The 27,023-nt window shown below is 40.6% G+C and overlaps 1 protein-coding gene across 4 annotated transcripts; it reads left to right on the forward strand.

Moving 5' to 3' along the window:
• Nucleotides 1–445: 445 nt before the first annotated feature.
• LOC116062363 (GTPase IMAP family member 8-like) lies at nt 446–27,023 on the forward strand. 4 transcript variants are annotated; one of them, XM_035990827.1, is made up of 3 exons: nt 446–546; nt 10,982–11,547; nt 25,550–27,023. In XM_035990827.1, the coding sequence occupies exons 2-3, from the start codon at nt 11,003–11,005 to the stop codon at nt 26,595–26,597; spliced, it is 1,593 nt and encodes a 530-aa protein (XP_035846720.1). In that variant the 5' UTR covers nt 446–546; nt 10,982–11,002; the 3' UTR covers nt 26,598–27,023. The 4 variants fall into 4 exon arrangements, with proteins under 4 accessions (XP_035846720.1, XP_035846718.1, XP_031172883.2 ...); XM_035990825.1 differs by having other exon boundaries at nt 447–546; nt 10,982–11,558; nt 25,537–27,023; XM_031317023.2 differs by having other exon boundaries at nt 447–546; nt 10,982–11,558; nt 25,552–27,023.

Here is a 27,023-nt window from a genome sequence, read left to right on the forward strand (position 1 = left end):
TAATTTAAAGTCTAATTAATTCATAAAATCAGTGTAATGAGTGAGCAAAGATTACAAAGAAAGAATGTCCAAACACCAAACCTTCAAAATAAAAGTCACACTGACAAAAAGTTTTGTGTGAACTGAACAGAAATCAGTTTGGACAGAGACGGCAGCAGCACATCACATAGACCTACTTTAATATTTAAAATACAAAGACAGATATGGTGCTTTATTTTGTCTGTCTAATGTTTATTACTTTATTTTACATTTATTAATAATACATAAAATGAAGCTATTTTTAACTTGCACTACTTTAGTTGTTGTTTAGTTGTAACTTGTGTGATCTTTTTTATATGTAATGATCCTTGTTGGAAGGAGCCTGAGGCCTCAGAATATCATCAGCAGCTGTTTCCTTATAGTGCTTTTGATAAAGCTCTGATCCTTAATTTGGCAGGAAACACCCTCATTTCCGTGGTTACTGAGTTAGTGTTGTAGCTTGACAAAGTTTGTGAAAGGAGGAAGAAGAAGCAGAGAAGAAACTTCGACAGCACACGCTTATTTCACGTGAGTTTGTCTTTCTATATTTACATTATTATATCTGTAAGTTACATCTGTCCACTTGACCCTGACAGGAGAGACTGGTGTCAAGCCAGCCTCCACTTTGAAAACGACAGTCATGCCAGCCCCCGCTATGTTTTGTAATGTGTGTATATTCTACGCATTACGGTAATAGCGTGTCAGAACCGATTTCAAAATAAAAGGCAGCTTCTGGTCAACATAATGTTAACATTCAATTGTGTGACAGTGAATTGATATTATTAAAAAGACAATAGCCTAACACTCTGATGTTGATGTCTGACAGTGCAAGATTGTCTGCTGTCACTCTGAAGTAAAATGAGTTTCTTTTTCTGATCAACCTGAATCAGACAAAAATGAATGCTTTAATAAGACATTCTCAATGACTTTTATTTTGAAACTTACATCAAGTTGCGGTGAATTATTTTCAGTGTCACTTTGGGGTGGTGAAATAGAAAAGCTGTAACAGATGAATGTATTGGAGTAACTAAAGTAACTAGTAACTAAAGCTGTAACAGATAAATGTAGTGGAGTAACTAAAGTAACTAGTAACTAAAGTAACTAGTAACTAAAGCTGGAACAGATGAATGTAGTGGAGTAACTAAAATAACTAGTAACTAAAGTAACTAGTAACTAAAGTAACTAGTAACTAATGCTGTAACAGATGAATATAGCGGAGTAACTAAAGTAACTAGTAACTAAAGTAACTAGTAACTAAAGCTGGAACAGATGAATGTAGCGGAGTAACTAAAGTAACTAGTAACTAAAGCTGTAACAGATGAATGTAGTGGAGTAACTAAAGTAACTAGTAACTAAAGCTGTAACAGATGAATGTAGTGGAGTAACTAAAGTAACTAGTAACTAAAGCTGTAACAGATGAATGTAGTGGAGTAACTAAAGTAACTAGTAACTAAAGCTGGAACAGATGAATGTAGCGGAGTAACTAAAGTAACTAGTAACTAAAGCTGGAACAGATGAATGTAGTGGAGTAACTAAAGTAACTAGTAACTAAAGTAACTAGTAACTAAAGCTGTAACAGATGAATGTAGTGGAGTAACTAAAGTAACTAGTAACTAAAGCTGTAACAGATAAATGTAGTGGAGTAACTAAAGTAACTAGTAACTAAAGTAACTAGTAACTAAAGCTGTAACAGATGAATGTAGTGGAGTAACTAAAGTAACTAGTAACTAAAGTAACTAGTAACTAAAGCTGTAACAGATGAATGTAGTGGAGTAACTAAAGTAACTAGTAACTAAAGCTGTAACAGATGAATGTAGTGGAGTAACTAAAGTAACTAGTAACTAAAGCTGGAACAGATGAATGTAGCGGAGTAACTAAAGTAACTAGTAACTAAAGCTGGAACAGATGAATGTAGTGGAGTAACTAAAGTAACTAGTAACTAAAGTAACTAGTAACTAAAGCTGTAACAGATGAATGTAGTGGAGTAACTAAAGTAACTAGTAACTAAAGCTGTAACAGATAAATGTAGTGGAGTAACTAAAGTAACTAGTAACTAAAGTAACTAGTAACTAAAGCTGTAACAGATGAATGTAGTGGAGTAACTAAAGTAACTAGTAACTAAAGTAACTAGTAACTAAAGCTGTAACAGATGAATGTAGTGGAGTAACTAAAGTAACTAGTAACTAAAGTAACTAGTAACTAAAGCTGTAACAGATGAATGTAGTGGAGTAACTAAAGTAACTAGTAACTAAAGCTGTAACAGATGAATGTAGTGGAGTAACTAAAGTAACTAGTAACTAAAGTAACTAGTAACTAAAGCTGTAACGGATGAATGTAGTGGAGTAACTAAAGTAACTAGTAACTAAAGTAACTAGTAACTAAAGCTGTAACAGATGAATGTAGTGGAGTAACTAAAGTAACTAGTAACTAAAGTAACTAGTAACTAAAGCTGTAACAGATGAATGTAGTGGAGTAACTAAAGTAACTAGTAACTAAAGCTGTAACAGATGAATGTAGTGGAGTAACTAAAGTAACTAGTAACTAAAGTAACTAGTAACTAAAGTAACTAGTAACTAAAGCTGTAACAGATGAATGTAGCGGAGTAACTAAAGTAACTAGTAACTAAAGTAACTAGTAACTAAAGCTGTAACAGATGAATGTAGTGGAGTAACTAAAGTAACTAGTAACTAAAGTAACTAGTAACTAAAGTAACTAGTAACTAAAGCTGTAACAGATGAATGTAGCGGAGTAACTAAAGTAACTAGTAACTAAAGTAACTAGTAACTAAAGCTGTAACAGATGAATGTAGCGGAGTAACTAAAGTAACTAGTAACTAAAGTAACTAGTAACTAAAGCTGTAACAGATGAATGTAGCGGAGTAACTAAAGTAACTAGTAACTAGTAACTAAAGCTGGAACAGATGAATGTAGCGGAGTAACTAAAGTAACTAGTAACTAAAGTAACTAGTAACTAAAGCTGGAACAGATGAATATAGCGGAGTAACTAAAGTAACTAGTAAATAAAGCTGTAACAGATGGATGTAGAGGAGTAACTAAAGTAACTAGTAACTAAAGTAACTAGTAACTAAAGTAACTAAAGCTGGAACAGATGAATGTAGAGGAGTAACTAAAGTAACTAGTAACTAAAGTAACTAGTAACCAAAGCTGTAACAGATGAATGTAGCGAAGTAACTAAAGTAACTAGTAACTAAAGCTGTAACAGATGGATGTAGAGGAGTAACTAAAGTAACTAGTAACTAAAGTAACTAGTAACTAAAGTAACTAAAGCTGGAACAGATGAATGTAGAGGAGTAACTAAAGTAACTAGTAACTAAAGTAACTAGTAACCAAAGCTGTAACAGATGAATGTAGCGAAGTAACTAAAGTAACTAGTAACTAAAGCTGTAACAGATGAATGTAGAGGAGTAACTAAAGTAACTAGTAACTAAAGTAACTAGTAACTAAAGCTGGAACAGATGAATGTAGTGGAGTAACTAAAGTAACTAGTAACTAAAGCTGTAACAGATGAATGTAGAGGAGTAACTAAAGTAACTAGTAACTAAAGTAACTAGTAACCAAAGCTGTAACAGATGAATGTAGCGAAGTAACTAAAGTAACTAGTAACTAAAGCTGTAACAGATGAATGTAGAGGAGTAACTAAAGTAACTAGTAACTAAAGTAACTAGTAACTAAAGTAACTAGTAACCAAAGCTGTAACAGATGAATGTAGTGGAGTAACTAAAATAACTAGTAACTAAAGTAACTAGTAACTAAAGCTGTAACAGATGAATGTAGTGGAGTAACTAAAATAACTAGTAACTAAAGTAACTAGTAACTAAAGCTGTAACAGATGAATGTAGTGGAGTAACTAAAATAACTAGTAACTAAAGTAACTAGTAACTAAAGCTGGAACAGATGAATGTAGCGGAGTAACTAAAGTAACTAGTAACTAAAGTAACTAGTAACTAAAGCTGTAACAGATGAATGTAGTGGAGTAACTAAAGTAACTAGTAACTAAAGTAACTAGTAACTAAAACTGGAACAGATGAATGTAGTGGAGTAACTAAAGTAACTAGTAACTAAAGCTGTACCAGATGAATGTAGTGGAGTAACTAAAGTAACTAGTAACTAAAGCTGTACCAGATGAATGTAGTGGAGTAACTAAAGTAACTAGTAACTAAAGCTGTACCAGATGAATGTAGTGGAGTAACTAAAGTAACTAGTAACTAAAGCTGTAACAGATGAATGTAGCGGAGTAACTAAAGTAACTAGTAACTAAAGCTGTAACAGATGAATGTAGCGGAGTAACTAAAGTAACTAGTAACTAAAGCTGTACCAGATGAATGTAGTGGAGTAACTAAAGTAACTAGTAACTAAAGCTGTACCAGATGAATGTAGTGGAGTAACTAAAGTAACTAGTAACTAAAGCTGTAACAGATGAATGTAGTGGAGTAACTAAAGTAACTAGTAACTAAAGTAACTAGTAACTAAAGCTGGAACAGATGAATGTAGTGGAGTAACTAAAGTAACTAGTAACTAAAGCTGTAACAGATGAATGTAGAGGAGTAACTAAAGTAACTAGTAACTAAAGTAACTAGTAACCAAAGCTGTAACAGATGAATGTAGCGAAGTAACTAAAGTAACTAGTAACTAAAGCTGTAACAGATGAATGTAGAGGAGTAACTAAAGTAACTAGTAACTAAAGTAACTAGTAACTAAAGCTGTAACAGATGAATGTAGAGGAGTAACTAAAGTAAATAGTAACTAAAGTAACTAGTAACCAAAGCTGTAACAGATGAATGTAGTGGAGTAACTAAAATAACTAGTAACTAAAGTAACTAGTAACTAAAGCTGGAACAGATGAATGTAGAGGAGTAACTAAAGTAACTAGTAACTAAAGTAACTAGTAACTAAAGTAACTAGTAACTAAAGCTGTAACAGATGAATGTAGAGGAGTAACTAAAGTAACTAGTAACTAAAGTAACTAGTAACTAAAGTAACTAGTAACTAAAGCTGTAACAGATGAATGTAGAGGAGTAACTAAAGTAACTAGTAACTAAAGTAACTAGTAACTAAAGCTGTAACAGATGAATGTAGTGGAGTAACTAAAATAACTAGTAACTAAAGTAACTAGTAACTAAAGCTGGAACAGATGAATGTAGAGGAGTAACTAAAGTAACTAGTAACTAAAGCTGTAACAGATGAATGTAGTGGAGTAACTAAAATAACTAGTAACTAAAGTAACTAGTAAGCTGGAACAGATGAATGTAGCAGAGTAACTAAAGTAACTAGTAACTAAAGTAACTAGTAACTAAAGTAACTAGTAACTAAAGCTGGAACAGATGAATGTAGTGGAGTAACTAAAGTAACTAGTAACTAAAGCTGTAACAGATGAATGTAGTGGAGTAACTAAAATAACTAGTAACTAAAGTAACTAGTAACTAAAACTGGAACAGATGAATGTAGTGGAGTAACTAAAGTAACTAGTAACTAAAGCTGTACCAGATGAATGTAGTGGAGTAACTAAAGTAACTAGTAACTAAAGCTGTAACAGATGAATGTAGCGGAGTAACTAAAGTAACTAGTAACTAAAGCTGTAACAGATGAATGTAGTGGAGTAACTAAAGTAACTAGTAACTAAAGTAACTAGTAACTAAAGCTGTAACAGATGAATGTAGAGGAGTAACTAAAGTAACTAGTAACTAAAGTAACTAGTAACCAAAGCTGTAACAGATGAATGTAGCGAAGTAACTAAAGTAACTAGTAACTAAAGCTGTAACAGATGAATGTAGAGGAGTAACTAAAGTAACTAGTAACTAAAGTAACTAGTAACTAAAGCTGTAACAGATGAATGTAGAGGAGTAACTAAAGTAAATAGTAACTAAAGTAACTAGTAACCAAAGCTGTAACAGATGAATGTAGTGGAGTAACTAAAATAACTAGTAACTAAAGTAACTAGTAACTAAAGCTGTAACAGATGAATGTAGTGGAGTAACTAAAATAACTAGTAACTAAAGTAACTAGTAACTAAAGCTGTAACAGATGAATGTAGTGGAGTAACTAAAATAACTAGTAACTAAAGTAACTAGTAAGCTGGAACAGATGAATGTAGCAGAGTAACTAAAGTAACTAGTAACTAAAGTAACTAGTAACTAAAACTGGAACAGATGAATGTAGTGGAGTAACTAAAGTAACTAGTAACTAAAGCTGTACCAGATGAATGTAGTGGAGTAACTAAAGTAACTAGTAACTAAAGCTGTAACAGATGAATGTAGCGGAGTAACTAAAGTAACTAAAGGAAGTAGTAACTACAGCTGTAACAGATGAATGTAGTGGAGTAACTAAAGTAACTAAAGGAAGTAGTAACTACAGCTGTCAGAATAAAGTCGTGATTACCCGACTCTGCAGAGCCGTCTGCTCTACTGACCTCAAGCCAACGGTCAGCTGCTCTCTCTCCTCTTTGAGGGTGAGCAGCTGGAACAGTGACAGGACGTCATCACCACGGGTAACTAGATCAGACACAAGGGGCCAATGTAGCCTCCACAATGCCAAACTGCATCTGGGAGGACATCATTCTTCTTTGTAGCTACAAATCAGTGGAATACTCATCCTACAGAGCTACTTTCATGCACTAACTAGCTTAGCTAAGCATTGGTTGTTAACAAAGCAGACCTGCTCCCACCATTGAGAGCAGAGAACTGCGCAACACATGTACTCTCAAAATTAGAAAAGCCAAAGCTGACCATTTTCTTTCTCATAATCTGAATAATCCATCAACATTTTGGAAAACTATCAAATCATTATCAGAAAACAGTAAAGGCCAGGAGCTCCCCTCAAGCATTGTGATGGACTCTCTAAAAGTTACCGACAAGGCCAAAATGCTTGATAGACCCTTCTAGTCTGTCTTTTAGTTTCAGTCCTATCACAGTTTCAGACGTAAATAAAGCCCTCAAGCATTTGGACACAACAAAATCTGCAGGCCCTAATAAACTGGATCCCTACTTTTTAAAGCTAGCAGGAAATGTTATTGCCGTGCTCTTAACTAATATTTTGAATCTGTGCTTGAATACAAATTAAAGGTCGACCGATAGTGGATTTTACCGATACCGATAGCTAGGTTGGGCCGTATTTGCCGATAACCGATTAATCGACCGATAGTATTTATAACTTATACAGTTGACAAAATACTAACATTGTTTCAAAAAAAGTCCAGACGCTTTTGCCAATAATCTAAATAACGTCATATGTATTGATATTACACCCACAGCAATGCTACACAAGCATGTGTGTTGTCTAAAACAGTTCTCCTACATATTTGGAGTCATCCAGTGCAAAAATAAACAGAATGAGCATTATAATTCATATAAAGGACAAACTATTTACATTTCTTCAAAAAAAGGCCCAAATGTATGTCAAATCTGAAAACAGAGACGCCATTCTTCTCTGTAGAACGGTTTAGAACAGTAACAGATGATCTCTGACCTGGAGGGATCTATCTCTCCCACTATACTCTTTGTTCTTGCCTGGATGCCCATATAAGGCGTAATGTGTGACGGACCTGCCTTCCCATTGGTTGAAAACATAAACAAAGGCATCATGGGAAATCCCCTGGTCGGCAGCACCTACTGTCTATGGGTAGCACGGAGTTAGCGGCAGAAATGACCGAAAACGTGATGAATTATGGACATCAAGTGGATAAATCTCGGATGTAACAGTTTGGATTTAATGCTCAACAACCCCGAAAAAAGGAACAAGTTCCAGGCTGGATAGAAAATCACCTGTAGAGGCTGAAAGACACCAGAGACACCCCCGTGACGGCTAACTCGTTAGCTTTTAGCTGCAGCAATCAGTAAGTCTCTACATTTAACTGTTATTAAATGATCTAAATATGAATCAGAGGTGCCGTTTGGGATCGTGGACGAGCCTTTAGGGTTCTGATTCTGACATTTGGTCTTGTTGATGCTTTAAACGCCATCTGATGTCAGCCTTCTCCTCAGCATGTTCTCTCCGTGCAGCGCGCAGTAACACGAGTCCAGAATAAACAACACCAGGCATCAGTGATAGTTTTTATTTCGACACTGTTATACAATATGTAGAATTCAAATACTTAGCAGTAATGTGTCTAGATTTGACCCTGAGTCATCAACAACACTACTAAATACCCATATCTATTGTTTTCTTAAATGAAAAATGGTTTACACAGTCACAGGAGGCTTTATTCAGCCGCCTCAGCTCCATCACGCTCCATTCTCTTTGCCTATTTTAGGATTGGCTGTCGTCATCCACTGCCAAGATGGCAACTAGGGCTGCAACTACCGATTATTTCCATGGTGGATTAATGTGTGTATTATTGTCTAGATGAATGGATTAGTTGTTTGGTCTCCAAAATGTCAGAAAATGGTGAAAAATGTGGATCAGTATTTCCCAAAGCCCAAGATGACGTCCTCAAATGTCTTGTTCTGTCCACAACTCAAAGATCTTCAGTTTCCTGTCCCAGAGGAGAGAAGAAACTAGAAAATATTCATATTTAACAAGCTGACATCACACAAGTTGACCTGTTTTATCATCAAAAATGACTCAAGGCAAGGCAGCTTAATCTGTAGAGCACATTTCAGCAACAGGGCAATTCAAAGTGCTTTACATGAAAACAGATTAAAAAATTTAAAACAGATAAAATACGAGAATAAAAGTTACAGTGCAGTATAAGAAATTAAACATTAAAGAGCAATTAAAACAGTTAAATATATAAAAGCAGATAAAATAGGAATTTCTCTTTATATGCTTATATAGATTGTCTTACAGTGTCAACAATGTAACTTCAGTATAAGAAATGAACAGTTATTTAAAGAAACACCAAAGAGATAGGTCTTCAGCCTTGATTTAAAAGAACTGAGAGTTCCAGCAGACCTGCAGTTTTCTGGGAGTTTGTTCCAGATATGTGGAGCATAAAAACTAAATGCTGCTTCCCCCTGTTTAGTTCTGACTCTGGGGACAACAAGCAGACCTGTCCCAGACCACCTGAGAGGTCTGGGTGGTTCATAGTGTAGTAGACCTGTCCCAGACCACCTGAGAGGTCTGGGGGGGTCATAGTGTAGTAGACCTGTCCCAGACCACCTGAGAGGTCTGGGTGGTTCATAGTGTAGTAGACCTGTCCCAGACCACCTGAGAGGTCTGGGTGGTTCATAGTGTAGTAGACCTGTCCCAGACCACCTGAGAGGTCTGGGGGGGTCATAGTGTAGTAGACCTGTCCCAGACCACCTGAGAGGTCTGGGGGGGTCATAGTGTACTAGCAGATCAGAAATGTATTTTGGCCCTAAACCGTTTAGTGATTTAAAAACCAACAAAAGTATTTTGAAATCAATTCTTTGAGGCACAGGTAGCCAGGGTAGAGACTTCAGTACTGGAGTGATGTGATCCACTTTCTTGGTCTCAGTGAGGACTGGAGCAGCAGCGTTCTGAATCAGCTGCAGCTGTCTGATTGATTTTTTAGGGAGACCTGTAAAGACTCCGTTACAGTGGTCAAGTCTACTGAAGATAAAAGCATGGACCAGTTTTTCCAAGTCCTGCTGAGACATAAGTCCTTTAACCCTTGATATATTTTTAAGGTGGTAATAGGCTGACTTTGTAATTGTCTTAATGTGGCTGTTAAAATTCAGGTCTGAGTCCATGACTACACCAAGATTTCTGGCTTTGTCTGTTGTTGTTTAAACATTGTCGTTTGAAGCTGAGTGCTGACTTTCAATCGTTCCTCTTTTGCTCCAAAAACAACCACCTCAGTTTTTTCTTCATTTAATTTAAGAAAGTTCTGGCACATCCAGTCGTTAATTTGTTCAATGCACTTAGTCAGTTGTTGTATTGGACTATAGTCCCCTGGCGATAAGGTTATATAAATTTGTGTGTCATCCGCGTAACCATGGTAACTTATTTTGTTGTTTTCCATAATTTGAGCCAGTGGAAGCATGTAGATGTTAAACAGGAGAGGCCCCAGAACGGAGCCTTGGGGAACTCCACACGTCATATTTGTATGCTCAGATGTATAATTCCCTATAGACACAAAGTAGTCCCTATTCTTTAAATAAGACTCAAACCACTTTAGTACTGAGCCAGAAATGCCAACCCAGTTTCCCAATTGGTCTAGTAATATGTCATGGTTGACCGTATCAAATGCAGCACTGAGATCAAGTAATACTAAGACTGAAGTTTTGCCACTATCTGTGTTTAAGTGGATGTCATTAAAGACTTTAACAAGAGCTGTCTCAGTGCTGTGGTGTGGTCGAAAACCCGACTGGAAGGCATCAAAACTGATGTTTAGTGACAAGAAAAGGTTGAGTTGTTGAGAAACCGTTTTTTCAATGATTTTACTTAAAAATGGAAGGTTTGATATCGACCTATAGTTGCTCATTAGTGACGTGTCTAGATTGTTCTTTTTTAAGAGTGGCTTGATGACTGCAGTTTTCAGGGCCTGTGGGAAGATACCTGAGAGAAGAGACGTGTTTACAATCTGTAGAAGATCTGGAGCCAAACAACTTAAAACATTTTTGAAGCTGATCAACGATCAATAATTTAATAGTTGATGACTAATCCATTCATCTTTGCAGTTCTAATGGTGACGGCTGGAGCCACCGGTAGCTGCCCACTTTGAGTTGCACTAACAAAAGTTGTCCTATACCATTAGTGTCCACAGGATGGCAGTAACTGCCTTCATTTAGCAGTTTCTTCATTTAACAGTACATCAAATGTCCAGTGAGATGGAGTTTAGTTTAGCACAGCATCTACATCTGAAATCAGCTAAATAAACAACATTTAAAAACAGTAAGAATGTTGACGTATAGATTTTATTGAAGTAAAATCAAACCACCAGAGTAATATTATTCTGTGGCTGTTTGTGACCAGCATCAACTGGGAAGTAGTGCTAGCAAGTAGTTTCCATTCACCACTGACTGTATCCTGTCTGTTGTCTCCAGCAGGTTTAAGGTTTCTCAGTCATGGATCCAGATCCAGATCTCACCATCGTCCTTCTGGGAAACACCGGAGTCGGTAAAAGTGCTTCAGGAAACACCATCCTGGGACGACCAGCGTTTGAGTCGGAACAATCCTCCACACCAGTGACAACGCAGATCTCTACACAAACTGGAACTGTGTTTGGGAAACAGATCTCAGTGATCGACACTCCGGGAATATTTGGATCTGAGAGGGAGATTCAGACCTGCGTCCTGCAGTCCTCCAGACCTCGTCTGATCCTGGTGGTGTTCAGTGTTGGACGGTTCACCAAAGAACAAGCTGAGGTTGTGAAGGCAGTAGAAAGAGTCCTCGGACCTCAAGGGTTTAATAAGTGCCACCTGGTCTTCACACATGGAGACGCCTTACAAGACCGGTCTCTGGAGGATTTCATCTTTGGAGATGAAGAAAGTTCATCGTACCATGCAGCATTTTCAGGGAGATGGCATCTGTTCAACAATAAAAATGGGGAAGAGGAACAAGTCAGAGAGCTGCTGATGAAGACAGGCCACCTCAGAACCCAGCAGCTACCTGACTCACCAGGTACCATCTTATATAATATTATATCATGTTCACATATTCTGGAGTAGTTGGTCTATCTCCACAGTGCTGTGGAGCAAGGTCCGGCTACACCACAGGTGCATTCTGGCATAGGAAAAATGTATTTTGTATTTTCGGCTCAAAGCAAAGCATGTTTTAGTGCTGGATCTGAATATTTGTTTAATGGTACTTATTAGATTTTCAATTTGGCGTAGCGAGCAGTCTGATGGTTTGTAGAGGTCACACACACAGACACACACACACACAGACACACAGACACACACAGACACACACACACACAGACACAGACACACAGACACACACACACACACAGACACACAGACACACACACACACACACAGACACACACACACACACACACAGACACACACACACAGACACACAGACACACACACACACACAGACACACACACACACACACACACACACACACACACACACAGACACACACACACACACACACACACACACAGACACACACACACAGACACACACACACACACACACACAGACACACACACACACACACACACACACACACACACACACACACACACACACACACACACACACACACACACACACACACACACACACACACACACACACACGGTGGATGCAGGAAAAACTGGAGAGGAGACGTACAGGATGACCTAAATTGAGGACAGCTACACTTAATACATCCATGAGCTACACTCGTTATTGTAAAATCAATGATAAGTTAAAGTCCAATAAGTCCTTTATTAAACCGTATGAATGTGTGTCCCAGGCCAGGATAGGACATTAACTTACAATGTAAAGATCAACAAGCTACTGACACATAATAAATACATGATATTAATAAAATATGTATTAATAATAAAACATAATTAATAAAGCAATTCAAAATATGATAGTGCACTCTCTTTTATAAATTAGAATTCTGGAAAAAGTGGCTGGTAAAAAATGTAAGTGGCCCCACCCTGCTCAGAACACACTGAAGACCCACTGAAGACCCACTGAAGACCCACTGAAGAACACACTGCCAGTTGTTAGTAATTTATTCCGAATGAGGCTTTAGCTCTATGTTCAGCTCTAAGCTGTTTAAGGTGTGTTTCTAACAGAGGAAGTGGAATGTTGAACGTTTCCTGTCAATAAAAGTAAACCGTGACAATTCACAATACATTATCTTCTGTTAATTTTAATACTTATGCATTGTTGTTAAGAATATTAAAATTAATATATGATAAATATATGACATGATAAATAGAAGGTTTCAAAGAGACCCGGTGATCGGTGATCGGCCCCAAAATCCTGATCGGAGCACCCTTAGAGGCGACTTTGGTTCACTGAACATATTTCAATGACAATAAACTTATTTATTGTGATAAACGCCTCTGCCAAGAAACATACACAGACATAACATGTTTCAGATTATTCATAAATAGGCCTATGTATAAAACAACACCTTATCCTGTCCTTTGCTGTTCGTTGTCCTGCAGATAACACAAACACCTGACGATGTGCTGTTTGGATGCTCGCATAAGAAAACAGCAGCAAATTATTGTGGCCTCCATGTTTTCACCAGGTTTTCACCACCTGATGCTCAAGGCTACGCCCAACAGCTGGTGGCAGTCATGCAACAAGTTGTTATGCCAAACGCCAATATAACAGAAGAAGAAGAACACGCCTCCCGACACCATCCTAACCATGTGAACACTGGTAGTCGGAAAAACAACGTAATCACGGGGGGCGGTCCCTGTTATTCCGAGGTGGCATGAACGTGCCGTGTGTTCAGCAGATCCATGAAGTCCCTTTAAAGCACTTCAGACTCTTGCTTTATTACATTATTTGACCCTATATGCAGTATCATGCTCTTCACAGTTGGGTGTGCTGCCAAGATATGCAGGATTCTTTGGGCCTAGTCTGACACCATGTCTTTGAGAAAACAGAGTATTTTGGTGATTTTACTGAACATTCTTTTCACATCTCTTACAGCAGAGTCACCCACAAACAAAGTTGAAGGCACAGTTGTTAGCTTTCCCTTTAGCTTTTTACTTTTTGAGTTACTCTCAGTCCTTACCCTGCTGTGTGACGATGAGACTTACTCCAGGTCATCAGACGGAGATCCAGGGTCCTGCAGCAGAGGAGCAAATCTGTTATCCAGTTTCACACTCGGTTGTTGGGGAGGCATTTTGTTTCTAATTTTCCCTTTTGCAGCTGTCCATGGCTGTGTCCTACTAAGAACAGGGGTTGGTCTGCCTGGATGATATGCAGTCCAGCCGTTCATATCACACATATCAGGGCGCTGTGCCCTGCCGGTTACTTGTCTTCCCATTTCCAACGAAAACATTTTACTTTTTGCACCAAGAGAGTTCCAGGAAGGACAACCACTTCTTGATTAATTACCCGGAACACAGCCCTCCTGTTGCTTTCCAGTCTTGTTGGTGCTAATTAGCCGTGTGTTAGCATGCTATTTTCCACTGTTTTGGATCCATGGTAAAGTGGTGTCATTCCCACATGGTCTATTCATTTCAATGTTTACTTCTTACCGGTGAATTTGGGTTTCCAAAACTGCAATCTGTGGAGGTTTGTGTTAGTCATTTACGGAGAATGGAGGCATCTTGCTGCTAATTAGCTTTAGCGAAGTAGCACACTGTAGTACAGCCTTGTGCTATTGGAAGGCCACGCTCACGCAGTACTGAGGTGGTCATAAAAATGTGAAATATGGCGATAGCCTGCTATCTCTACAAAACATGTATACACCAGTGATTTCTAAGTATCCAGGCGCAGGGCTGTGACGGTATAGTTTTTTTTCTTACAGCGGTGAAGAAGCAACGTATCACTGCAGTACGGCGGTTAACTGCAACCCCCCGTTACTATAGTAGCGTAAGTTAGAGCGAGCATGGCAGGGTTCCTTAAGTGAGTGACGTCAGGGCCCGTGTGGTCGCGTAAGGACAGCGAGCGATAACGGAGAGTAGCATATGAGTGCCGCTGTGAGGAAAAGCGAGAGGTAAAAGAGATAGCAAAGATGATGTAAAGTGAGTTAAAAGTGAATAATAAAAGTTAGAGCTTCTCCAGACACGGTGGCTTCATCTGTTTGCAATACTGCCGGTAAAGTGAATGGCGTTACCCCCGAAAAACATCTGCTTAAACCTTACAACATACGTATGTTGCAGCACAGTGTTTCCATTTCAGCTCAGTGTGAGTCTTTACTGTGTTTTGCTGTCATTTATGGCTGTGCTGCTTTCTCTCCTCTCCGTTGATCTATTCCACAGACAGTTGAGAAAGCGCTACTGTCACTATACTCACAAGCCCCCGGCTGAGCGGCACTATGTTGGAGTTTACCCCAGTGGACGAGAGGGTCGCCTCCCTACGCCTACCAGTTGTGGGGGGGGGGAACTCTGACTGTTGTTTGTGCATATGCACTAGGGCAGAATGATGTTTGAAAATAATCTAATTGCGATTTTTCAAAAATATTACGATTGCGATTTAATATGCGATTATTTTTTAAGCTCTTTGTCTTCTGTATTATTCAACAAAGACAAGCAATACATCATTGTATAGTATGAACAATACAAGATTAGATAGATTAAACAACTGTTCTTTCCTGGAGGCCAGGCCTGCATGTGATGATGACATTAGGTGATGCATGAATTTATACGAATGACATCTTTTCTCTTAAACATTCTGGTGTAAACATTCATATGAAAGTCAGAAACAAATCACACAAACTAAAGTGCAGATTGCAGAAATATAAAAACAAATATGTGGCTTTACCACACTTAGTGTTATTTAGATTATTTAATTATTATTTATTGTAATAAACATATTTTAACATGTAGATTGCACATTTTAAACACTGTCTTTGAACTTTACTAGACAGTTAAGTAAAAATATAGTATATACAGTATATACAAAGGTGTATTTTTTTACAGTGCACACAGAGGAGCTGCCTCCAGCCCCTCCCCCTCATGAAGTTGCGTGCCGCGTGCATGACAGCGTCAAAGTTGCACTTGCTCAGAGAGGCTATCGTTACGTTAGCAGTAGCATGGTGCTGGTGTTCTTGCCGTGGGATTAACTGTACTAATAAAACCGTTGAAACAACGCATCGACGCTGCTGTGAAAGCTCCCCGAACGTCATTTATCAGAGTCTGGTTGTTACCCCCTCCTCTCAGAGTCTGGTTGTTACACCCTCCTCTCAGAGTCTGGTTGTTACACCCTCCTCTCAGAGTCTGGTTGTTACCCCTCCTCTCAGAGTCTGGTTGTTACACCCTCCTCTCAGAGTCTGGTTGTTACCCCTCCTCTCAGAGTCTGGTTGTTACCCCTCCTCTCAGAGTCTGGTTGTTACCCCTCCTCTCAGAGTCTGGTTGTTACACCCTCCTCTCAGAGTCTGGTTGTTACCCCTCCTCTCAGAGTCTGGTTGTTACCCCTCCTCTCAGAGTCTGGTTGTTACACCCTCCTCTCAGAGTCTGGTTGTTACCCCTCCTCTCAGAGTCTGGTTGTTACCCCTCCTCTCAGAGTCTGGTTGTTACCCCTCCTCTCAGAGTCTGGTTGTTACACCCTCCTCTCAGAGTCTGGTTGTTACCCCTCCTCTCAGAGTCTGGTTGTTACCCCTCCTCTCAGAGTCTGGTTGTTACACCCTCCTCTCAGAGTCTGGTTGTTACCCCTCTTCTCAGAGTCTGGTTGTTACCCCTCCTCTCAGAGTCTGGTTGTTACCCCTCCTCTCAGAGTCTGGTTGTTACCCCTCTTCTCAGAGTCTGGTTGTTACCCCTCCTCTCAGAGTCTGGTTGTTACCCCTCCCCGTGGCAGTCTCCTCCACTCCATATCTTTATAACGGAGCTAGCTAACTGGAGCTAACCGCTAATCAGAGCTAATCGTTGCTAATCGTTGCTAACCGAGCCTTCAGTTCTGTGTGTCTGTATCCATTAACTGCATGTATGGACGTGAGACCGAATAAAACCCTTCATTTTATTAAAATGGCTGTAAAAGTTTTAAACTACAACTCAGAGTTGTTTGAATGACAGAAATCTGCTTAAGGTACGCCGTAGCGTTAGCGTGCTAAGTTGACGCTTTCTCTGCGGAATGCAGACTGATTTGCTCTCGCGAATCACGTGACCAAACCGCAGCCTTTACGATTAGGAAATCTTGTTTTAACACATCGCGATATTATTGCAAATGCAATCAATCGTTCAGCCCTAATATGCACCAAACAAGGGCTCAGAGTATTCGGCCTTCTTGGAGACCTTGAATGGAGTACTGCATGGGGCTCCAGTGGGGGACTGAAACATGATCATTATAACGTTTCAAGCGGACTCTAAATCAAACACAAATAAGCTACACAGCCGGATGGACGGGAAGCTGTGCTCCACAAAATATTGCATACTTATTGCGACTCTTTTGATATATTGCGACAACGATATTAAGTCGATATATCTTGAACCCCTAGACGTGATTGGGAGGAACAGCCTCCCTGATCTAAACCAGAGTGGTTGTTTGTTGTTGGACTTCTGTGCTAGTCATGGATTGTCTATAACGAACACCATGTTTGAACATAGGGATGCCCATAAGTGTACTTGGTACCAGAGCACCCTAGGCCAAAGGTCAATGATCGATTTTATAATCGTTTCATCTGATCTGAGGCCGTATGTTTTGGACACTCGGGTGAAGAGAGGGGCGGAGCTGTCAACCGATCACCATCTGGTGGTGAGTTGGGTCAGGGGGTGGGGGAAGACTCTGGACAGACCTGGTAAGCCCAAACGGGTAGTACGGGTAAATTGGGAACGTCAGTGCAGCTTTTCGTGCCTCCCTGTGGAGGCTGGAGGCATTGAACCCAAGTGGACAATGTTCAAAGTTTCCATTGCTGTAGCTGCGGCGGGGAGCTGTGGTTTTAAGGTTTTAGGTGCATCAAGGGGCGGTAACTCACAAACACTGTGATGGACACCGGTGGTCAGGGAAGCCGTCCGACTAAAGAAGGAGTCTTTTCGGGATATGTTATCGCAGAGGACTCCGGAAGCAGTTGCAGGGTACCGAAGCCGTGAAAGAGGCAAAGCCCGCTAGCGGGTGTGGGAGGAGTTCGGAGAAGACATGGAGAAGGACTTTCGGTCTGCACCAAGGTGCTTCTGGAAAACCGTTCGCCACCTCAGGAGGGGGAAGCGGGGAACCATCCAAGCTGTGTACAGTAAGGATGGGACGCTGTTGACCTCAACTGAGGAGGTAATAGGGCGGTGGAAGGAGCACTTTGAGGAACTCCTAAATCCGACTAATACGCCCTCTATGGTAGAGGCAGAGCTGGAGGATGATGGGGGATTGTCGTCAATTTCCCTGGTGGAAGTTGCTGAGATAGTTAAACAACTCCACAGTGGCAAAGCCCCAGGGATTGATGAGATCCGTCCAGAAATGCTGAAAACTCTGGGTGTGGAGGGGCTGTCTTGGTTGACACGCCTCTTCAACATTGTGTGGAGGTCTGGGACACTGCTAAAGGAGTGGCGGACCCCCTGTTCAAAAAGGGGGACCAGAGGGTGTGTGCCAATTACAGTGGTATCACACTTCTCTCCTCTATGGTAAAGTCTACTCCAAGGTGCTGGAAAGGAGGGTTCGGTCGATAGTCGAACCTCAGGTTGAATAGGAACAGTGCGGTTTCCGTCCTGGTTGTGGAACAACAGACCAGATCCCCACACTCGCAAGGATCCTGGAGGGAGCCTGGGAGTTTGCCCAACTGGTCTACATGTGTTTTGTGGATCTGGAGAAGGCATGTGACCGGGTCCCCCGGGAGATACTGTGGGAGGTGCTGCAGGAGTATGGGGTGAGGGGGTCCCTTGTTACGGTCCCTCCTCTGCATTGCAGGGGAGGTTCCTCCTGCAGGCAGAGGAGGGTTGTTAGTGATTGGAGCCACCTGGGCTCAGGGTATTTAAACTGCTTCTAACCACTCTTCTCTCTCTGCTCCTCCAGGTATGATCCTGTTTTGTTTGTTCCTTTATAGTTTTACTTAGTTTTCTCTCAGTCATCTTCATACACACACACACACACAGATTCACTCATTCATGCACTTTACATACACCTTACATTATGACATTTTCACAATTCATTCCTTTTTCTTTGTTTAAAGTTAATAGTTTTGGTTTACAATAAAATATCTTGATTGGCCTATACTTGTTGTTGGTGTCTCCTCATTCTTTGTCACAGGCTGTGAGCTGGCTTGTGACAAGTGGGGGCTCGTCTTTAAGTTAAAATTAATTATACTTCAGTCAGGCTTTAGTATTTTAGTTTACTTTGACAATTTCTCATAGTTGGTTAAAGTTTTGTCTAGGTTGTCTTTGCCTTGTTATTGATTTTGTTTGTTTGCTTGTAGTTTGACTTATTTGATTATTGTTTTGTAGTTAATTTGGGTTAGTAGTTTTGTTAATTTAGTTCAGATTGTTAAACTTTTGTTTGAGGGGATGCGGGTTAGGGTTAGGGTTAGGGTTAGCCAGGTTCTGGTTGTCTTTTCCACTCCGCTGGTTTTGTGTGCATAAAACCCCACCACATGTGACTGCACGAAGACCAGGGGCCAGTTAGTTAGTTGTTTTGGAGGATAGTGGGGTGTGGCTCCTGTCCTTAAACCCAGATTGGCAGCAGGTGAGGTGTGTATTTTTTTTTTTTTCTCCAGCATTTGTAATAGTTGTGTTGGTTGAGGAAAATGTCTTCTATTTTGAGTAGTTTTGTTCAAGCTCCTTCAGAGGTAGCTTTAGAGTTTTGTACTAAGGAGCAGTTAATTGAAATTGCTGACCATTATCAGATTGAGATTGCTGATAAAAAACTTAAAGAGACTGTTAAGGCTGGATTAAAACAGGGTCTTAGGGAAGAAGGTGTTCTTCGGGGTCAGTCTGCTAGTAGTGAGGATGTAAGTTTTCAGTCTAGCCCTTCAACTTTTGAACAGCAGAGGGAGTTGTTGTTGAGAAATAGTGCGATTACGAAATGTTAATGGCCCAGAAGGAGTACCACAGTTTGACGTTTCACAGAATCTTCGTTTGTTGCCTAAATTTGATGAGTCAGATCCAGATACATATTTTACTTTATTTGAGCGTATTGCGGGAGCTAGAGTTTGGTCAGATTTGGATATGACTATGTTGTTGCAATGTGTACTTACAGGAAAAGCACGTGAGGCTTTTTCAGCACTGAGTGTAGCTGACAGTAAAGTTTATGCTAAAGTTAAATCAGCAGTTCTGAAGATCTACGAGCTTGTGCTGGAGGCATATCGTCAACGTTTTCGTTATAGGGAAAAGCTAGATTCATAAACCTATTCTGAGTTTGTTCACAATTTGACTTCTGCATTTAATCGTTGGTGCAGAGCTTCTGAAGCTAGTACTTTTGAGGGTCTGTCTAACTTGATTGTGTTAGAACAGTTCAAAGATTCAGTGTCTGACCAGGTTGCTACATACATTAATGAACGTAAAGTTAAGTCTCCAAGTGATGCAGCAGTCCTTGCATATGAGTACAGGTTAACACATTAAAGCCATTTTCAGTCAAACAGTGACACGCACTATAAAAATAACTTTACTCCTAGGCATAGTAGGTCATCTTTTTCTGGAGCTTTGTTCCAAAGGCCTCAGCAGAAGTTTGGTTCTGGGGGGCCTAAAGCACCGGTTAATGCTAATACCTGTCGCTACTGTTCAGTTGAGGGACATTGGAAGAAAGATTGTCCTGTACTTAAATTAAAAAAAGTTAGGTCAAGTTAAACCTGCTGTGATGGAAGTTCCTGTTACAGCCTCTGACCACCAGGGAGAGCTTTTTCAGCCAATAGTTGAGTTTGGTTCCAAGTCTTCCCAATGTGATTTTTCAGCCTTTATTTCAGATGGTGTAGTGTCTTTGGTAGATGGCAACCAAAATGTTCCAATTAAGATCTTAAGAGACACTGGAGCTTTAGATTCTTTTCTGGTGGAATCTGTTTTGCCGTTCTCTAAGGAGTCTGATACTGGCAGTTGTGTGTTGATACGTGGCATGGGATTAGTTCCATTCTTCTCTCCTTTATATGACGTTACCCTTAAATGTGGTCTGGTAGAGGGTGATGTAGCTGTTGGAGAGCTTGTGAAATTGCTGCTTTTATAATTCCATCTGGTTTGTTCTCGTATACAGTGATGCCTTTTGGTTTGCGCAATGCTCCAGCCACCTTCCAAAGGCTGATGAATCGGGTGGTCTCAGGTCTGGAAGGGTGTGCCGTGTATTTGGACGATGTGGTCGTCTACTCCGACTCCTGGGAGGAGCATGTTTGGAGAGTGCAAGCCTTGTTCGAAAGACTGGTGTGGGCCAGGTTGACTGTTAATTTGGCAAAGTGTGAGTTTGCCAAGGCTACAGTCACATACCTAGGCAAGGTTGTTGGTCAGGGGTTTGTCTGTCCCGTGGAAACCAAGGTCCAGGCTGTGAAGCAGTTTCCACAGCCTTCCACAAAGAAAGAACTGATGCGCTTCCTGGGAATGACGGGGTACTACCGTGCTTTCTGTAAAAACTTTTCGGTAGTAGTGTCCCCACTGACCAACCTGTTGAAGGCCAAGGTTGAATTTATCTGGTCCACCCAGTGTCAAGAGGCATTTGATGCAGTTAAGGCTCTTTTGTGTTTGGCACCTGTGTTGGCAGCACCAAATTTTGGGAAACCTTTCAAATTGCAGGTAGATGCCAGTCAAATCGGTGCCGGGGCTGTGCTTCTCCAGGAAAATGATGACAATGTTGAGTGTCCAGTCAGTTTCTTCTCCCGGAAATTTAATAAGTATCAGGAAAACTATTCTGTAATTGAAAAGGAGGCTTTAGGTCTCATTTGGGCTTTACAGCACTTTGAGGTCTATGTTGGTTCCGGTTTGACCCCTTTAACTGTGTTCACTGACCACAATCCACTCATTTTTCTGAAGTCCTTGCAAAATCCCAACCAGCGTCTGATGCGTTGGGCTTTGTTCCTGCAACCATTCAACCTTGATATTAGACACATTAGTGGTAGGGATAATATCATTGCTGATGCTCTGTCCCGTGCTCCTTTAACCTAGTTTGTATTTTCTCTCTGATGACCCCTGCGGGCTGTCTGCGCCTCTTTTCTCTTAAGTTGCTCCCTAGGTTTTAGGGCTGCTGAGTTTGGGGGGTGGACTGTCAGCCAGGGGATACGGGGCAATTGCTAGGAACTTTTTTTTTCTTTTTGGGGAATTTTTGAATAGGTTGGGCAAAATTTTGGGCTGAGGGTGGGACCCTCATTTTAAGGAGGGGGGTGTTGCGGCCCCTCCTCTGCATAGGTACCTATATAGTAATACTCTCATATACATTAGACAGGTACCTATATAGTAATACTCTCACATACATTAGACAGGTACCTATATAGTAATACTCTCACATACATTAGACAGGTACCTATATAGTAATACTCTTACATACATTAGACAGGTACCTATATAGTAATACTCACATACATTAGATAGGTACCTATATAGTAATACTCTCATATACATTAGACAGGTACCTATATAGTAATACTCTCGCATACATTAGACAGGTACCTATATAGTAATACTCTCGCATACATTAGACAGGTACCTATATAGTAATACTCTCACATACATTAGACAGGTACCTATATAGTAATACTCTCACATACATTAGACAGGTACCTATATATGGTTTGAGTCTTATTTAAAGAATAGGGACTACTTTGTGTCTATAGGGAATTATACATCTGATATGACGTGTGGAGTTCCCCAAGGCTCCGTTCTGGGGCCTCTCCTGTTTAACATCTACATGCTTCCACTGGCTCAAATTATGGAAAACAACGAAATAAGTTACCATAGTTATGCGGATGACACACAACTTTATATAACCTTATCGCCAGGGAACTATAGTCCAATACAACAACTGACTAAGTGCATTGAACAAATTAACGACTGGATGTGCCAGAACTTTCTTAAATTAAATGAAGAAAAAACTGAGGTGGTTGTTTTTGGAGCAAAAGAGGAACGATTAAAAGTCAGCACTCAGCTTCAAACGATAATGTTAACAACAACAGACAAAGCCAGAAATCTTGGTGTAGTCATGGACTCAGACCTGAATTTTAACAGCCACATTAAGACAATTACAAAGTCAGCCTATTACCACCTTAAAAATATATCAAGGGTTAAAGGACTTATGTCTCAGCAGGACTTGGAAAAACTTGTCCATGCTTTTATCTTCAGTAGACTTGACTACTGTAACGGTGTCTTTACAGGTCTCCCTAAAAAATCAATCAGACAGCTGCAGCTAATTCAGAACGCTGCTGCTCCAGTCCTCACTAAGACCAAGAAAGTGGATCACATCACTCCAGTTCTGAAGTCTCTACCCTGGCTACCTGTGCCTCAAAGAATTGATTTCAAAATACTTTTGTTGGTTTATAAATCACTAAACGGTTTAGGGCCAAAATACATTTCTGATCTGCTAGTACACTATGACCCCCCCAGACCTCTCAGGTGGTCTGGGACAGGTCTGCTTGTTGTCCCCAGAGTCAGAACTAAACAGGGGGAAGCAGCGTTTAGTTTCTATGCTCCACATATCTGGAACAAACTCCCAGAAAACTGCAGGTCTGCCGCAACTCTGTTCTTTTAAATCAAGGCTGAAGACCTATCTATTTGATGTTGCCTTTCTTTAAATAACTGTTCAGTTGTTATATTACAAGTGACATTCTCTTGCAGAAACGGGCATATATCTGATTAATTCTCTGACATAGCATGGCAAGGGAATAACAGAAGAGTCAGACGTCGGGCTGATCAAGAGTTAGAAGAAGAAAACTAACTAAAATTAGGCAGAAGGCCTAAATACAAATAGACTAACATACTCCAAGGGGGTCCCTGTCTATTTAGAAACAGACTGCAGAAGGAAATAAGATAGTTTAAGAAAAAGTTCTTGACTACTGGAAGGTTTTTGTCTACAGGGCTGTACCGGGTTTTTACAAGGTTTGCCGAAAAAAGAACCGAGCCTTGTGGTGACGATCACATTGTAAGGAAAAAGTATACTAGCTTCTGTTATTATGAGTAATGAAAGCTCAAAGCCGTGCGAAGCATCTGGGCCCATTGTGGGTGAGATGGTTGGAAAAATATGGACCTGACTGCTTGAGATGTTTGTCATATTGGTAAAAATGGAACACTGAGTACAAACAAAGACTGAAGTTGCATTTTTGCCACTGTATAACAATCTATATAAGCATATAAAGAGAAATTCCTATTTTATCTGCTTTTATATATTTAACTGTTTTAATTGCTCTTTAATGTTTCATTTCTTATACTGCACTGTAACTTTTATTCTTGTAAGTTATCTGTTTTAAATTTTTTATTCTGTTTTCATGTAAAGCACTTTGAATTGCCCTGTTGCTGAAATGTGCTCTACAAATTAAGCTGCCTTGCCCTGCCTATAGTAATACTCTCACATACATTAGTCAGGTACCTATATAGTAATACTCTCACATACATTAGACAGGTACTTATACAGTAATACTCTCACATACATTAGACCGGCACCTATACTCTCACATACATTAGACAGGTACTTATACAGTAATACTCTCACATACATTAGACAGGTACCTATATAGTAATACTCTCATATACATTAGACAGGTACCTATATAGTAATACTCTCATATACATTAGACAGGTACCTATAGTAAGCACATTAACTCCTCTTTTCATTGGCAGTTTCTAATTGAACGACCCTGTACGTATTGCACAAAATGACAGTGCACTGACATAATGCACCACCCAAATAGCCTATGTATTGCACAACTAACATATTGCACAACCCCAATAGCCTACTTATTGCACAGCTAACATATTGCACAACCCAAATAGCCTATGTATCGCACAAAATGACATAATGCACAACTCAAATAGCCAACAAATTGCACAAATAACACGTTTCCATATAATCTATGCAGTACATAATGACATATTGAACAAACCAACAGCCCATGTATTGCACCACTAACATATTTCACAACCCCAATAACCAACCTAGCCAGCCTACATGTTGATGTTGATGAACTTAATGGACATAGGCACAAATGAGTGTTTATATCGGTTTAGCCTACATTTAGGAACCTTAAATCTTCTACCAGAGGGTAAAAGCTGAAATTCTGGGTGAAGTATGTGGGTTGGATCGGAATTTTTTTTTTGTGCCTGTCTGATAACTGACTGCTCATAAATTATCTGGAGGGACAGATGGTTTTGATGGCGCCTTCCTAGGGAGGTGTTCCAGGCACGTCCAGCTGGGAGGAGGCCTCGGGGAAGACCCAGGACTAGGTGGAGGGATTATATCTCCAACCTGGCCTGGGAACGCCTCGGGATCCCCCAGTCGGAGCTGGTTAATGTGGCTCGGGAAAAAGGAAGTTTGGGGTCCCCTGCTGGAGCTGCTGCCCCCGCGACCTGACCCGGGAAAAGCGGACAAAGATGGATGGATGTCCATCCTCTTGTGCAAAATGACAACAACCTAATATAATAATAGGAGATAAGACAGGAGGATTTCTTATCACACAACATCTGTTCTCCTGTTACTCTCACCAGCAAAAAGTAAAAAAAAAAAGAATGCGGTGATTGTCATTACCGCGGTAGTGTCACATCACCGCCAGTATTGCAGTGATGTGGTTATCGTCACAGCCCTCTCCAGGAGCCGCTGCTCGTATAGGTTTGATCAGAGGAAAAGCAAGAGTATCAGCTGAAAAATGCTATCAGAGTCAGGAGCAAGTAGCAAAGCGTCTGAAAAGTAAGAAAGCAGGAAGCAGAAATAGAGCTGGAAACCTGGCTGGGGAGAGGGTCGTCTGGTCTACCTGGTTTAACCTGCTGCCACCACTAGCCGGCCCCGGATAGGAGGCAGGAAATGGCTGGAAAGAAAACTGCTGCTGTGTATTATTAGTACCATCTGGAGAGTGTTGTTAAAGGTATATCTGTTATGACAATTTGAACTCTTTTTCATCTTTTTTAATATCAATGTGTTTTCTGTCTTCTATCTGATGTTCCCAAAGACAGGAGGATGGTGCTGCTCGGTCGTCCTGGAGGAGGGAAGAGTTCATCAGGAAACACCATCCTGGGATCAAAGCAGTTTGATTCAGTCGCTGGCTTTGATTCAGTCAGTACTGGGCCAGTCTGTAAGGCAGCCAGAGTGGAGGGTCGCTGGGTCACGGTGGTCGATACTCCAGGAATCACTGACAAGGATCTGACTCCTCAACAGCTGTTTGGAGAGATCATGAAGTCAGTAGCAGAGGCCAGTCCAGGACCACATGCCTTCCTTATTGTGGTCAGAATCGGCAGCATGTTTACAGCAGACATCAAACTGTTCAAGCTGTTGGAACAACTGTTTGAAAGAGATGATCTGAAGTACTCCATGGTGCTTTTCACTCATGGAGACGAGCTGGGAGGTCGGCCCATTGATGATTTGATCCAGTCCAACCAACATGTGTCAGACCTGGTCTCCAGGTGTGGTGGTAGATTCTGTGTGTTTGACAACAAAACTAAAAGAAGCAGAGAGCAGGTCAGAAACTTCCTGAGTAAAGTAGATGAGATGGTCTCAGATAACGGTGGAGAACACTACACCACCGAGATGTTTGAGATGGCTTGGACATACTTTAAGGAAAGAAGGGAAAGAATGAAGCAATTTAAGAACATTAGGTTCATATTGTTTCTGGTTGTGATTACAGTAGGAGCAGGGGTAGGAGCAGGAGTAGCAGCAGGGAAATCAGGAGCAGGAGTAGGAGAAGCCGTAAGAAAAGCAGTACTAGGAGGAGCAGTAGGAGCAGGAGTAGGAGCAGTGTTGGGGGGTGTAATAGGAGCAGGAGTAAGAGGAGCAGCAGTAGGAGGAGTAATAGGTCTAAGAGCAGAAGTAGGAGCAGCAGTAGGGGGTGTCAGAAGAGCAGGAGTAAGAGGAGCAGCAGTAGGAGGAGTAATAGGTCTAGGAACAGGAGTAGGAGCAGCAGTAGGGGGTGTAATAGGAACAGGAGCAGCAGTAGGAGCAGCAGTAGGAGCAGCAGTAGGAGTAATGGGACTAGTATTAGCAAGAGCACTCAAAAAATAAGTTCTGTTGTGATATGGCGCCTATCTCCAGTGGAGTTATCTATGTTTAAATATCACGTCTCTCTATGACTCTTGTCCCCGTCTTCCAGTGTGGACGTTCTGATAGATAGAAACATTTTATTCCCTCTGCACTTACAATGAAACTTCTTTGTCCAAATCAAACTAAAGTCCTCCGTCAGTGACACATTAATATCTTAGCCTATAGAGACATTAAACCTCTTGTTTTCCAGGACAGGCAGTTAACCAACGGTCCCTACCGTCAATTAATTTCCTTTTAATGGACACCTCAAAGGACATTAACCCGCTTATACCATGGTCACTTGCCAACTAGTCTATATTCATGACGTTCCATTTTCAGGATTGCTCCGAAGCTGCAGGAAATTCCGCCGGATGCATGTCTTTTAATTGGCTGTCCGTCCCCTTCTTC

Source organism: Sander lucioperca, chromosome 13 (assembly GCF_008315115.2).
Source record: "Sander lucioperca isolate FBNREF2018 chromosome 13, SLUC_FBN_1.2, whole genome shotgun sequence".
NCBI lineage: Eukaryota > Metazoa > Chordata > Actinopteri > Perciformes > Percidae > Sander > Sander lucioperca.

Coding starts and splice junctions, on each gene's coding strand:
- LOC116062363 (XM_035990825.1), top strand. CDS start 11,003: ATGGATCCAGATCCAGATCTCACCATCGTCCTTCTGGGAAACACCGGA. Junction 11,559..25,536: donor GCAGCTACCTGACTCACCAG/GTACCATCTTAT, acceptor TCTGTCTTCTAT/CTGATGTTCCCAAAGACAGG.